The sequence below is a fragment of the Pelodiscus sinensis genome, chromosome 30, assembly GCF_052426305.1.
Source record: "Pelodiscus sinensis isolate ZL-2025 chromosome 30, ASM5242630v1, whole genome shotgun sequence".
NCBI classification, from domain to species: Eukaryota; Metazoa; Chordata; order Testudines; family Trionychidae; genus Pelodiscus; species Pelodiscus sinensis.
Window position 1 is genome coordinate 14,500,805 of NC_143081.1, and position 15,662 is coordinate 14,516,466.

General features: G+C 44.3%; 1 protein-coding gene and 1 pseudogene across 1 annotated transcript; one reads left to right on the forward strand and one right to left on the reverse strand.

Moving 5' to 3' along the window:
• The first annotated feature begins 2,876 nt into the window (after positions 1-2,876).
• LOC102458329 (olfactory receptor 6N1-like) lies at positions 2,877-3,830 on the forward strand. The gene has a single exon (XM_006114053.3). It carries the CDS (start codon positions 2,877-2,879, stop codon positions 3,828-3,830), a length of 954 nt encoding a protein of 317 aa, XP_006114115.3.
• A 3,760-nt stretch (positions 3,831-7,590) lies between these two features.
• On the reverse strand, positions 7,591-11,203 carry LOC102458095 (olfactory receptor 2AP1-like; annotated as a pseudogene).
• Between the last annotated feature and the right edge of the window lie 4,459 nt (positions 11,204-15,662).

Below are 15,662 nucleotides of genomic sequence, written 5' to 3' on the forward strand. Positions count from 1 at the left end.
CAATCTAATTGAGGGTGTGCTGAGGAACTACTGAGCAAACTAAAAGGAGGGATGTTAGGATTAAGTGAGATTTAAAAAACCCTGAAAGTTAGCTCTATCATGTCAGCTAGTGTAACTGGTGGGAGCTCTCCAGTTTGACGTTCTTTTAAACTAATCACGTTAGGGGTATGTCTAGATTACTTGCCTCTGTCGACAGAGGCATGTAAATTATACTACCCAACATAGTCAATGAAGCGGGGATTTAAAAATAAAAATGGCCGCCACGCTGTGCCAGTGCAGCTGATCATTGGCACAGAGCGGCAGTCAAGACACGGATCGGTCGACAAGGAATGCCTTTGTCAACCGCTCCCTTATGCCTCTTGAAACGAGGTTTACAGGAGCGTTCGACAAAGGCGTTCCCTGTCGATCAAGCCACGTCTTGACTGCCGTGCTGTGTCGACGATCAGCTGAGCCAGCACAGCGCAACGGCCATTTTTATTGTAATGAAGTGGGGGATATTTAAATCCCCACTTCATTGACTATGTTGGGTAGTCTAATTTACATGTCTCTGTCGGCAGAGGTATGTAGTCTAGGCATACCCTAGGAGTGTATCGCTGTTAGACCTATGCTTTCTAACACTCTCTCAGAATTTTGATAAAATTTATTAGAGGAGTCACTTCCATTTCCAAAAGCCATGTTGACTTTCTCCCAACAAATGTCACATCTCCGTGTGTGATAACTGAGTTCTTTACTGTGTCACATACCAGTTTGTTTGGTACTGAAGTAGGGTGTAATGACCTATAATTGCCGGGATCCCTCTGGGACCTCTTTTAAACATAAGAACGGCCAGACTCGGTCAGACCACAGGTCTATCTAGCCCCATATCCTGTCTCTTGACAGTGGCCAATGCCAGGTGCCCCAGAGGGAAGCTAAGGTATGAACTGTTGTTCAGTATCTGTAGGAGAGGAAAGCAAACATCTTGTGGAGTTCTAGGGTACGTCTAAACTACATGGCTGCGTCGACGGAGCCATGTAGATTTGTTTTTTTGGCAAAGGCAAATGAAGCCGCGATTTAAATGATTGTGGCTTCATTTAAATTTACATGGCTGCCACGCTGAGCCGACAAACAGTTGATCGGCTGTTTGTCCGCTCAGCGCGCTAGTCTGGACGCTCCCCTGCCGACATCCAAGCCCTTTGTTGGCAGCCCCGGTAAACCTCATCCCACGAGGAATAACGGGGCTGCCGACAAAGGGCTTTGATGTCAGCAGGGGAGCGCCCAGACTAGTGCGCTGAGCGGACAAACAGCCGATCAGCTGTTTGTCGGCTCAGCACGGCAGCCATGTAAATTTAAATGAAGCTGCGATCATTTAAATCGCGGCTTCATTTGCCTTTGCCTACAACCCTAATCTACATGGCTCCATCGACGGAGCCATGTAGTTTAGACACACCCCTAGAGTACCTTCGGCTTTGTCAACACAGCAGTATCACTAAAAATTCGTGCGTGTAGCTGCTCCTTGTTGACATTTTTGCTGAGAAAATACTCCCGCCTCGTAACGAGCGGCATTGGCATTGTCAACAGGAGAGCACTCCTTTTAAGAATGTAAGAACATAAGAACGGCCGTACTGCGTCAGACCAAAGGTCCATCTAGCCCTGTAACCTGTCTGCTGACAGTGGCCAATACCAGGTGTCTCAGAGGGAGTTAATTGAACAGATAATGATCAAGCGATCTCTCTCCTGCCATCCATCTCCACCCTCTGACAAACAGAGGCTACAGACACCATTCCTTACCCATCCTAGGTAATAGCCATCAATGGACTTAACCTCCATGAATGTATCTAGTTCTTTCTTAAACCCTGTTAAAGCCTTCACAGCCTCCTCAGGCAAGGAGTTCCACAGATTGACTGTGCGCTGTGTGAAGAAGAACTTCCTTTTATTTGTTTTAAACCTGCTGCCCATTAGTTTTATTTGATGGCCCCTAGTTCTTATATTATGGAAACAAGTAAATAATTTTTCCTTATTCCTTTTCTCCACACCACTCATGAGTCACTGTTGATGTCATGCTGTTCCGACTCACACTCGCCACTGGAAAAATTTTGTCTTTTATGTGGAAGGGAGGTTTCACACCTCTGAACAACAAAGGTGTGAATACTCAATGACTGTGTAGACGTATCCTTCGGGAAAGTATTGTAGACAATGTGAAAGCAGCAAGAAATGGAGGAGTCTTTTCTTTGGACTTATTATTGTCTTGTTTGTTATGTTAGGGTGTGAATTGTAACTCTTACCCAACATCGTGTTTGTCGATTTGGATTCATGTGCCTCTTTCTCATCACATGCACTAGGATATGACCCCGAAAGTAGTGACAAAAGACCTTGATAATATCCCTTGTGCTACCTCTGACAGCTTTGTCCAATTACTAAAACCACGTGGCTCCTGTCCCTTTCCTGGAGACATTATCCCATAACTTCCAACACCATGGGTCATTATGAACGGATATTCAGGGTAATAATGATGGATTAATAATGAATGCAGACAATTTATGAGAACAATAACAAGCAAAATAACATCCCCCTTCTTCTTAGTAACATAGGTTGAAGAAAGAAAGAAAGAAAGAAAGAAAGAAAGAAAGAAAGAAAGAAAGAAAGAAAGAAAGAAAGAAAGAAAGAAAGAAAGAAAGAAAGAAAGAAAGAAAGAAAGAAAGAAAGATCACTCTTTGGACATCTAATTCCTTTAGCCAGCAGAATGAGATCTGACCCAATATTTTAGCTATGTAACAATCTGGGAAATGTAGGGTTTGGGAAGTATAGAATCCAGCTAATGACACTGCATTGCTGGTTAATTTGGGTGTTTTTTTCAAATTATCTTGCAGAATTTGTGTTACTTAATATGGTCACCTCCCATGGAAAAGGCGGAAGGGGGAAATCAAACATCCATTTCAGAATTCATCCTCCTGGGATTTGGGAATGTCCAGGATTTACACCTGCAACTCTTCCTGCTGTTCCTTCTGCTCTACATTGTGTCCATGACTGGGAACCTCCTCATCCTTGTGCTAATTATGGCTGATTCCCGCCTTCACACCCCCATGTACTTCTTTCTGGGGAACTTGTCCTGCTTGGAGACCTTCTACAGCTCCACCCTCCTGCCCAAGATGCTGGCCAGTCTCCTGACGGGGGACAGAACCATTTCTTACAGTGGCTGCCTTGTGCAATTTTTTTCCTTCGGTTCCTTACTTGGCACCGAATGTTATCTTTTATCTGTCATGTCTTATGACCGGTATTTGGCGATATGCAACCCACTGCGTTACGCAGATCTGATGAATGACAGGTTTTGCTTCCAGCTTGTGGCCGGCTGTTGGACCACGGGACTGTTGGCTACTTTGTTGTTACTCTTCTTGATCGTGCAATTAACTTTCTGTGGCCCCAACAAAATTGACCATTTCTTTTGTGACTACCTCGCGGTGCTAGACCTCTCCTGCAGTGACACCTACTCCATGAAAATTGTGGCCTCACTTCTTGGCTTCATATTCACCCTACCTCCATTTCTATTGACCATGACCTCCTACATTTGTATTATCTCCACCATCCTGAGAATCCCGTCCTCCACTGGGAGGCAAAAGGCCTTTTCCACCTGCTCCTCCCACCTCATGGTGGTGACAATGTTCTATGGGACTCTAACTATTGCTTATACATTTCCAAGAATCAACACCCTTAGAGACCTTAGCAAAGCGCTCTCTGTTTTCTACACAGTCATCACACCACTGGTGAATCCCCTTATCTACAGTCTGAGAAACAGAGAGGTGAAGGAAGCCCTGAGAAACGTTATTAGTAGACTTATGACTTGGAAAAGAATTTGAATACCTCTAAACTATTTGAAAGTCTCAGAGGGATAGCTGTGTTAGTCTGTAACTTTAAAAACAACAGGTAGTCCCGTGGTACCTTAGGGTACATCTACACAGCAGCATCATTTTGGAATAGCTGGCCTTATTCTGAAATAACAAAGTGCATGTCTATGCAGCAAGCCATTGTTTCGAAATAATGTCGAGCTGGAGGACTTCTTACTCTGACTCCTGTAACCCTCATTTCACAAGGAGTAAGGGAAGTTGAAGGAAGAGTGTTCTTCCTTCAACTTCCTGCTGTGGAGACAGAGCCAAAAGCCGAATTAAGCTATTTCGACTTCAGCTATGCAATTGACGTAGCTCAAGTTGCATAGCGTAATTCGAGTTTTGCCCTGCTTTGTAGACATGCACTTTGAGACTAACAAATATATATTGTTACTCTTGCTATCATCTAATGGTGCCTTGACTTAATTCCATAACTGAACTTTTCTTCCACTATTTGATCTAAGGAAGTGAGTCTGGCCCCCGAAAGCTCATCACCTAATAAACCATCTTGTTAGTCTTTAAAGTGCTACATAGTCCCGTTTTTGTTTCAGCTACACCAGACTAACACATTTCTATCACTATAACTGAAATATGTGTGTGTACACACTTCTGTTAGTGCACCATTATTCTTTTGGCTGAATAGAATAAGTAAATCTCTTATTATCAAGTACTAATCTACCTTTGCTAAAATGAGGGTGGTGGGCTCAGAGTAGGAAAGATAGATCAAAATGATTTTCTCGTATATTTCTATCGGCAGTTTGTAAGTTGGTGAAAACATCAATATTGTGGAATGCAAAGAATTATCAGCAAATCCTGTTTTTCCCTTGTCTTTAGGTCATGAGCAATTCAGTCCTCAACTCTCTCTAAAATAAAGATATCCCATTGGTAATGTCTGAGCTAGAGATCTTTATAAAAAGGTAACCGGGGGAAATAAAATAATACATATTGTAGCAGTTTTACTAATGCGTGTTTCATTATTTACTATATATGTGAGGGTATGTCTACACTACAGCATTGTTCCAAAATATCTAATTTTGAAATAGTTATTTTGAAGTATCTTATTTCGAAATAATGTGTCTACACACAAAATGTATTGCAAAATAGCTTTTTGCTATTTCAAAAGAGCACATCCACACTGATTGGCTTTTAAGGCCAGCCAGAACTGGTTCTGGCAGGGCATCAAGTCAGAACTTACCTTGTGGCCAGGGCTTATTTTGAAATAAGCATCTAAACAGCACTTATTTTGAAATAGCAATTTTGAAATTGGCACTATTCCTCGTTGAATGAGGTTTACCAATTTTGAAATAAGCCCTCTGCTATTTCGAATTAATTTTGAAATAGCAGTTGGCTTGTGTAGATGCTAGGAAAGTTATTTCGAAATAACTGCTGTTATTTTGAAATATCTTTGCTGTGCGAGAGTTTGTGTGCCCATCCATCCATCCATCCATCCATCCATCCATCCATCCATCCATCCATCCATCCATCCATCCATTTCTGATTCTGTTTCTTCGGGAAGTTTGGAGTATTGTGTCCAGTTCCGGGCACTGCATTTCAAGAAAGATGTGGAGAAATTGGAGAGGGTCCAGAGAAGAGCAACAAGAATGATGAAAGGTCTAGAGAACATGAGCTAGGAAGGAAGGCTGAAAGACTTGGGTTTGTTTAGTTTGCAAAAGAGAAGATTGAGGGGGGACATAATAGCCCTTTTCAGGTATCTAAAAGGGTTTCTTAAGGAGGAGGGACAAAACTTGTTCATCTTGGCCTCTGAGGACAGGACAAGAAGCAATGGGCTTAAACTGCAGCAAGGGAGGCTTAGGTTGGACATTAGGAAAAACTTCCTAACTGTCAGGGTGGTTAAACCCTGGAATATATTGCCCAGGGAGGTTGTGGAATCCCCATCTCTGGGGATATTTAAGAGTAGGTTAGATAAATGTCTATCAGGGATGGTCTAAACAGTATTTGGTCCTGCCATGAGGGCAGGGGACTGGACTCGATGACCTCTCGAGGTCCCTTCTAGTCCTAGTATTTTATGATTCTATGATACTAAGAACTCCTCCTAAAAGGTAAGCACTAGGATCACCAAATGTGGTAGGCAATTTCCTCTTAAGTGAGGTCGGGGTTTGGTTCTGCCAGGACAATGGGATGTGCCTGGAATGGGATTGTTTCTCATGAAGTGGAAAGGGAGGGATATGGTAAGAGGGGCAGTTATACTCCAGAATGACCACAAGGGGGCAGCAAGGAGGCAGAGATGGGAACCAGGACAGCCATAACCCCATCGGGCCAGCAAAGGACAAAGAACAGGACTGCTATCTATTGTATATTTCAGAGAGTTTGTCTGCTTGTCTGCTTGTCTGTGTGTCTGACCCCCAGCCTGGGGCCATGCAACCCTCCCCCAGCTGTGCCTGCTGCATCTGCAGCATTCATGGAGATGTACTTCTCACCTGGTCCCAAGCTTCTGAAGGGAGAGAGGTCTGGCGTTGTCCTCTCTGCCCAGGGCAACTTGCATCCTGACTCCCTCCTCCCCAGCCCCACCCCAGAATAATGATTTAAAACCAAAACTTATTTGAGTTAAGGTCCCAAGAGACACCGGGTAACTCTTCTACTTTAAATAGCCTATCAAAATGAGGGAAGCAAAACAGATACGATATATACAAAATCGTTACATCAATAACTATAGTCTGTGTAGCTGCACTGGGAGAGAATCTACTTTCAGCTACGCCAGTGTAAACCGGAGTAACTCCGTCAGTTTTACTGGAGTACCCCTGCAACGACACCTCTATCGATAAGTGCAGAATCTAACCACTGGAACGTCTTATCAATGGTTCTCAGCCATACCCTTTGGGAAATTCAGAGGTTTTCCAAGAGGTACATAAACTCATCTAGGCACTGGCCAAGTTTTATGACAAACTACATAAAAATTCTAGCAAAGTCAGTACAAACTCAATTTTCATACTGCCAAAGACTTGTTTATGTGTATTTTTATGTCTAATTTTGTAAGCAAATATTTTAAGTAAGATAAAATTTAGGGTATGCCTGACAGATCTGGTGGGGTTGAGAGCAGTGCTCCCTGTAAGCTAAGCAAGTGGGCGGCCACCCAGATGAGATTTAGGTGCTGCCCAACTGATTAGCTGAGTATATGTTTCTACTGGTGGTGCACATCCACACATGCCTTGGTGCACAAAACAAAATGTATTCAACACAGGATGGAACCCTGGTTGAGAGCCTCTGTTTTACATTAGTATAGCACTAGGCATATGAGGAACACAAAGCCATTAACCAATGACTTCTTGGGATCTTTAATAAAGGCACTTCAGTAGAAATTTATATTTTCCCAATTAATGTATAAAATCTGTTAGAACTGTATATTCATTTCCTCTGTTCATAGCATAAAAATATACTTATGGGATGAAAAATTCAGGCCAAATTCTCCTCTCTTCACACCAATTTAAACAAGGATCAGTTTTGTTGAAGCTTTCCAAGTCTACCAGCTCCTCTTGGGTAAGGGAGGAAGAAATTATCAGCAGGAACGAAAGGAGGAGGGAAAAACACATTTAAAAAAATAGAGCAACAGTTAAAGCAAAGTCAGGTGAGTGTTTAGTGGTAACTCTCAATTTTGTTTAGTGCACCTAGACAAGTTGTCAATATTTGCATGATAAGCAGGAAGAAAGGAAGGAAGGAAGGAAGGATGATAAAGAGTATGGAGAATTCCTAGATAAAGCTCCTCAACAAATCCGCTTCACTGCTCTTCAGTGTTGCGAGAGTGATCACTTTCTTGAGACGCTCCAATGGGTGTCCATCTGTAAAATAAGAGCAATGCGAGTTTGCATGTTTCATTGTTTCTGTCACTTTTGAATTCTATTTTTGACATGCACAATGTGTTTTAGGAGGGGAAAAGGCTGATGGGTTAGATACCCAAGCAATGTGAATCATTGACATCAAGGGGCCAGAGGATTTGCCGGACCACGGGAAGTCAATATTGTAGTGAGTGGGTCTCTTTATTTCACCAAGAAGGATAAATGGAACAATGTTCGTGATGCTGCTTAATACTGTATGACTGCCCAGTGCTTTCTCAGCCTCCTACATTGAGAGGTTTGGGCGTGGTTTTCGGCAGAAGAGAAGAGTGAGGGGGGATTCGCTAGCAGCCTCCAACTTAACTGGTTAATGCACTGCAAAGGCAATTTCCCCTCCTTTGATATTCACATCTCCATTCCACATTTGCAGAAAAGAGCGTCTAGATTAGCACGGATGCTTTTCTGCAAAAGTACTTTTTGTGGAAAAGCGTCCATGCCAATCTAGACGTGGTTTTCTGCAAAAAAAAGCCCCAATCGCCATTTTCGCCATCGGGGCTTTTTTTGCACAAAACAATACCGCATTGTCTACACTGGCCCTCTTGCACAAAAGCATTTGCACAAGAGGGCTCTTGCCTGAACAGGAGCAGCATAGCATTTCCGCAAGCAGCACTGATTTCAGACAGTAGGAGGTTGAATGTGGACAGATGGCATCCTTTTTTGCAAGTAAAGAACGGGGGAAATATCTGACTGCAGGGAACGACAGATCCTTGAAGAAGAAGTCCTGATTATTAAAGGTTTGGATCAACGGGTTTAAACAAAAGAATAAATTCTCCAACATTCATGGCAAGTCCAAGAAGTACACGATAATTGTATGAACTCTTAACATGTTGTTACTTTCCATAATAAGTTGGAGTCAGCGAACATGGTGTTAGTAGGCCTAGTGCTTTGCATTTGTTCGCTCTTTATAAATATTTATTACTGGTTGGGTGTAATTGCTTTGTATTTAGATGTTTAGACATATGTAAAGCCATTGTGAAAGCATCATTCGGCCTTTGCATGTAATCAACGAAGTAGAATTGATGAAGAATTTTTAATGAAAAAATGAAGTTAATAGGTAGCAGGTTTAAAACTAATAAAAGAAAGTTCTTCTTCACACAGCGTGTAGTCAACCTGTGGAACTCCTCGCCAGAGGAGGCTGTGAAGGCTAGGACTATAACAGAATTTAAAGAGAAGCTAGATAATTTCATGGAGGTTAGGTCCATAAAAGGCTATTAGCCAGGGGATAAAATGGTGCCCCTGGCCTCTGTTTGTCAGAGGCTGGAGAGGGATGGCAGGAGACAAATTGCTTGATCATTGTCTTCAGTCCACCCTCTCTGGGGCACCTGGTGCTGGCCACTGTCGGCAGACAGGATACTGGGCTAGATGGACCTTTGGTCTGACCCAGTACGGCCGTTCTTATGTTCTTATGTAATTAGTGGCTGGGGGGTATTCTGAATTACTAATTTCTACAACAATTATTCCAAGCTGAAATGGAAAGAAATATTTTGACTCTGAGATGCTGCAACCACGTCTCAAAACTGCTCAAGTTCCAGAGGTTCCTGACTCTATTGTATGTTACAGGGTAGATTCATGGGAAGACTACATCTCCCATGATGCATCACAGTTTAATTTCTTGGGCAGAGGATGTGGTGCTTCATGGGATTTTCATTGCTTGAGCTGAGAAAAAATATCCTTACGGGCGGGGAGGGGGGGTAGGGGGGACCTAGGAGAAGTCCTTGTGGCACCTTAAAGACTAACAAATTTGGGCCTGAGATTTGATTGGCTGGATCCCACTTCATCAGATGCATCTGAAAATGTGGGTTCCAGCCCACAATAGCTTCTGCCCAATAAATGAGCCATAAAGTCTCCTCCCTGGTTTGGGTGAAACAGATTCACATGGCTACCCCTCTGAAATTTATCCGTACATAAGAATGGCCAGACTGGCCCAGTGTCCTATCTGCCCACAGTGGCCAATGACAGCTGCTCTGGAGGGAGGGAACAAAATAGGTAATTTTCATGTGATCCTTCCCCTGTCACCCACCTCCAGACAAACAGAGACTAGGGACACCATTCCTGCCCATCCTGGCTAATAGCCATTGATGGACCTAAAATTCATTAATCTATCTAGATCTTTTTTGGACCCTGTTCTTCACAACATCCTCTGGCGAGGAGTTCCACAGATTGACTGTGTGCTGAGTGAAGAAAAACTTCCTTTTGTTTGTTTTAAACCTACTGCCTATTCATTTCATTTGGTGACCCCTACTTCTTATATTGTGGGAATAAGTCAATAACTTTTCCTTATTCACTTTCTCCACACCACTCATGCTTTTATAGACCTCTATCCTATCCCCCATCATTGCCTCTTTTCTAAACTGAAAAGTCCAAGTCTTTTTACTCTCTCGTACAGCAGCTGTAGGTAGTCCAAGTCCAAATGTGAGTTGTAATCTACCTGTAATCCCAACATTTTCTTCCCGGATTATGCAAAAATCCAGAGCAGGGGAGCCTCCAGAACCAACCAGCTTCCGCGCTGAAGCAACTCCAATTCATTTTCCCTCAAAGAGGCTTGCAAGGTTGTGAAGCCACCAATTTCCTGAGTGCTTTTCTCAGGGCCTCCTTGACCTCTCTGTTCCTCAGGCTCTAGATGAGGGGATTGGCCAGGGGGGTCAGGACCGTGTAGAAAACGGAGAAGGTTTTGTGGAGGTCTCTCCGCATGGTGGAGCCCGGCAGCATGTAGATCATGCTCAGGGTTCCATAGAAAACGGTCACCACGATGAGGTGGGAGGAGCAGGTGGAAAAGGCCCTTTGCCGCCCCCTGCTGGAAGGGATCCTCAGGATGGAGATCAAGATATAAATGTAGGATGTCAGCATTAATGTAAAAGGGGGCAGCGTGTAGACGGCAGCCAGCGTGAATGCCACACGTTCCATGAACTCAGCATCGCTGCAGGAAAGCTTGATCATGGGAGTGAAATCACAGAAGAAATGGTCAATTTCATTGGGCCCGCAGAACGTTAACCGCGACATGAAAACAATGGTGACCGAGTTAGCAAGAAATCCACTGAGCCACGACCCGCCAGCTAGCTGCAGGCAGAACCTGCCATGCATCAGGGACGCATAATGCAGGGGCCGGCATATTGCTAAATACCGGTCGTAAGACATCACGGAGAGGAGATAGCACTCGGCGCCGGCCAGGCAAGCAAAGAAATAAAATTGCAGGAAACACCCGCTAAATAAAACAGTCCTGTCCCCGCTCAGGAGACTGGCCAGCAGCCGGGGCAGGAAGGTGGTGCTGTAGCAGATCTCCAGGCAGGACAGGTTCCCCAGGAAGAAGTACATGGGGGTGTGGAGGTGACGATCGGCCACCACCAGCACAAGGATGAAGATGTTCCCAGCCATGGTCATGATATAGATCGTGAAAAACAGCAGGAAGAGAACGGTCTGAAGTTCTGAGCAGTCCCCAAATCCCAGGAGGATAAATTCAGTGACCAACGTTTGATTTCCCCAGTCTCCATCTGCCATAGGCTGTATCTAGTTAAACAAATATCAGAGGGGTCGCTGTGTTAGTCTGAATCTGCAAAAGCGGCGAGGAGTCCTGTGGTACCTTAGAGACTAACCGAAGTGTTGGAGCAGAAGCTTTCGTGGGCAAAGACCCACTTCGTCAGATGCATGCAAGACGAAGGTGGGTCTTTGCCCATGAAAGCTGATGCTCCAACATTTCAGTTAGTTTATAAGGTGCCACAGGACTCCTCGCCGCTTTAGTTATACAAAGAAGACAACATAACGTGAGTGCCATAGAGTTAAATACTAAGGGTATATCTACACTACCCCACTAGTTCGAAGGATGCAGTCATCCACAGTTGCAAATGAAGCCCGGGATTTGAATCTATATTAGGGTATGTCTACACTACCCCCTAGTTGGAACTAGCGGGGGTAATGTAGTCATCTGTAGTTGCAAATGAAGCCCAGGATTTGAATTTCCCGGGCTTCATTTGCATGAAGCCGGCTGGCGCCATTTTTACATGCCGGCTAGTTCAAACCCCGTGCCACGCGGCTACACGCAGCATGGAGTAGCTAGTTCGGATTAGGCTTCTAATCTGAACTAGCTGTACTCCTCATGGAAGCCTAATCCGATTAGGAAGCCTAATCCTAACTAGCTACTCCGTGCCGCGTGTAACCGCGCAGCACGGGGTCCGAACTAGCCGGCATTTAAAAATGGCGCCAGCCGGCTTCATGCAAATGAAGCCCGGGAAATTCAAATCCTGGGCTTCATTTGCAACTACAGATGACTACATTACCCCCGCTAGTTCGAACTAGGGGGGTAGTGTAGACAGACCCTAATATAGATTCACAGAACCATAGAACATCAGAACTGGAAGGGACCTCGAGGGGTCATCAAGTCTAATCCCCTGCCCTCCTGGCAGGAACAAGCACTGTCTAGACCATCCCTGACAGATGTCTATCCAACCTGCTCCAGTGATGCAGATTCCATAATGTCATCTCCCAGTCATTGACACTTAGATAATCCAAGGACTGGAAAACCGACCTTACCACAGGGGTATCAAGGGATGGGGCTTGTTTATCCTAAGAAAACAGAGGCTGGGGGGAAATAGGAGGGTTCCCTATCAAAATGCCAGATGGGTAAACACCAGGGAGAGTGAACAATGAATTAAATGGCAGGACATACATTGCAGGACAATTTATAAAGAGAGATTAAAAAGCCCAGTGTCCTGTCCACAGTGCCCAATGCCAGATGCCCCAGAGGGAGTGAACAGAAACAGGGAATTATCCGGTGAGCCCTCTCCTGTCATCCATTTCCAGCCCCTGATGAAGTCTAGGGACACCATTCTGACCCATTTTGGTTAATCAGTATTGACGGGTCCATGAATTTATCTAGTTCATTTTGAAACCCTGTTAAAGTCCTGGTCTTCACCACATCCTCTGGCAAGGAGTTCCACAGGTTGACTGTGCACTGCATGAAGAAAAACTTCCTTTTGCTTGTTTTCAACCTGCTACCTCTTCATTTCATTGGGTGACCTCTAGTTTGAATGTTGTGAGAACAAGTTAATAACTTTTCCTTATTCCCTTTCTCCACACCAGTCATGATTTTATAGACCTCTGTCCTATTCCCTCTTAGTCTCTGCTTTTCTAAGCTCAAAAATCCCCGTCTTTTCCACTGACATTTGAAAGGGGATGCGCGAATTTGTCAGACGTGTCTCAATCCACACCTCACGGCAGACGAGTTTAATGAACCCAATGAATATAATTGAAAAGTTGCTGCCTCTCCCTTTCATCTCACACTCTTCAATCTAGTCATGATTATTCATCCTAGTTTTGTACAGAACCTAAGTCAGCCGTCAAGGAGAATTTCTGCCAATGACAGGACAGAATTTGTGCCAGTCCTGAGTTTTTTCCTGAGCTTGGTGAATATTCATTGCCCCAAAATTTGGAATGAAGTGGTTTCGTTTTGCCCTCATTGTTTTCCATCAGAACAAAACCCAGCATTTATAAAGGGATGCTGTCAATTTCAGAGATAGCCGCCTCATCTTATCTTGGTGTAGCTGGCTCAACTGGTTGCTCTTTTAGTTGTCTCACAAAGAAAAATTAAGGGAGCAGTTGTCTAGTGGCCAGGGCGCAAGACAGAGAGGCAAGAGTGGGCCATGAAGAATGGCAGAATGGGTCAAGTGGAGGTGAGATATTGGCATCTGGATTAGGAATGAGAGATTGTCTAGTAGAACGGATGGCGTGGCCACCACAAGGGGATGTCTGAGAGACAGACTGAGTCGAAAGAGAGCCTGCAACACACGCAGCCAGACGTCAGATCCCAGTTTGGACAGCAGGAGAGAGGTTAGGAGGAGAGAGGTGGGTTTGTAAATTGCCAGCACAGAGAAGGTAGATCAATGAGTGTTTGTGGTTGAGATCACTCAAAGATAAAGTGGAGAACCAAAAAGGTGACCCAGGACAGAGCCCTACTATACCCCACCTCAAAAATGCGGAGAGGGGATGAGGGACATCTATTGAAGCACATGCTGAAGGAATGATTGGAGAAGAACTGGGAGAAGACAGAGTTGCAGAAGCCAAAGGAGAACATGATTTCAGGAGGAGCACGGTCAATGCTTTTGGAAGGGGCTGACAGGTGCAAGAGAATGAGGACAATGTACCGACTGTGAGATCGGGCTAGCATGAGGTCATAACAAATTTTGGCAAGAGGCATTTCAAGGATAGAAGCTGGATTTCATAAAATCAGAACCTGATGGGAACTCAAAAGTCATCGAATCCAGTCCCCTGCCCACACGGCATAACCAAGCAACACCTAGATCATCCCTGATAGATGTCTATCCAACCTACTCGTAAACATCTCCGGTGATGGAGATTGTACAACCTCCCTAGATAATTTATTCCAGTGTTTCCCACCCTGACAGGCAGGAAGTTTTTCCTAATGTCCAACCTCATCCTCCCTTGCTGCAGTTTAAGCCCATTGCTTCTTGTCCTGTCCTCAGAGGCCAAGGAGAACAATTGTCTCCCAATGTCACGTCCAAGGAATGTGTCCGCTTTTCTGAAAAAAAATTGGAAAAGTGGACGTGCTCTTTCACCATCCCTGTAAACCTTGTTTTATGAGGAAGAAGGGATGGCTCGAAAGAACAGGTTTTTCTGAAATTTGGTGCTGTGTAGACACACCAAATTTCGGAAAGGCCTCTTTCGAAAGGAAAGTGGAGAAAGGTTCTCAATTTGCGTACCTGACTTTTCTTTGTAGGCTAGATGTAGCCTTATCTAGCATAGGATCTAGCCTACACTTGGTTGCTTAATGCAAAATAAGGAGGAGTTGAGATGAATTAAAAATCGAAGCCAATGAGAAAAAAACAAGTAGCGACTGATAGCTCCAAATTCATACTAAGCAAGAGCAGGACCTTGAAGGGATTACCTCTGATCTCACAGTGGTGGGTGAGGAGTAGGAAGGTCTCACGGCTCACTTTGGTCTTTCACGTCTCTCCAGAACTAGGATGAAGACCCCAGATAGCAACCGAGGGATCTGCCAATGCTATGGCCATCTGTAAGATCAAGCTCTTTATGAAGGAGGGACGCGTGCTCATATTTGTGCCTTTTCAGAGGAAGGCTGCATTGCTCCTGACTGCGTCTCTCTGTGGGATGTTGAAACGACCGACTCAAGGGAGTTTCCGCAGGGACTTTTGATTCGACAGCACAAACAAAGGGCAGGAGGCAGCTACATTCCTAAGGCCACATGCAATTTCTCCTGTCGTCATGAGGGCCAGTAAACGTTTTCTGCCAAAACCTTTCTGGATGGAAAATTAGGTGTTTAACTGAGGAAAAGAAGAGGAAAAAAAATCATCTGTTTTCCTCAAAAAAAAATGAAATGTATTTGGAAAAGCTATTCTCCCCCAAAATGTGGATTTTTCACCAATATCCATAAAATCACAGAACACTAGGACTAGAAGGGCCCTTGAGAGGTGATTAAGTCCAGTCCCTTGCCCTCCCAGCAGGACCAAGAACTGTCTAGAGCATCCCTGACAGGTGTCTGTCCAATCTGCTCTTAAATATCACCCGTGATGGAAATTCCACAACCCCCCTGGGCAATTTAGTCCAGTGTTTCACCACCCGGACAGGTAGGAAGTTTTTCTTAATGTCCAACCTAAACCTCCCTTGCTGCAGTTTAAGCCCATCACTTATTTGGGGGATGTTCAACAATTCTGTGTGGTGTAAACCTGTTTCTGTGAATGTGTCCTAACTTTATAAACACAAAAGTTCATCATTAAATCCAGTAAAATTACTCTAGTGTGGAGGAGGAATTTGTGAGGCTGGTTGGGGATCTACAAGACCCTGGCCGGGTTGATTTAGTTGGAATTGGTCTTGCCTAGAGCAACGGGCTGGACATGATGACCTTCTGAGGTCTCTTCCAGCTCTATGGTTCTATGATTCTATGAATGTGCTGTGTTACATTTCAGTAATTAGGAACAATCCACTTGTG

Coding starts and splice junctions, on each gene's coding strand:
- LOC102458329 (XM_006114053.3), top strand. CDS start 2,877: ATGGAAAAGGCGGAAGGGGGAAATCAAACATCCATTTCAGAATTCATC.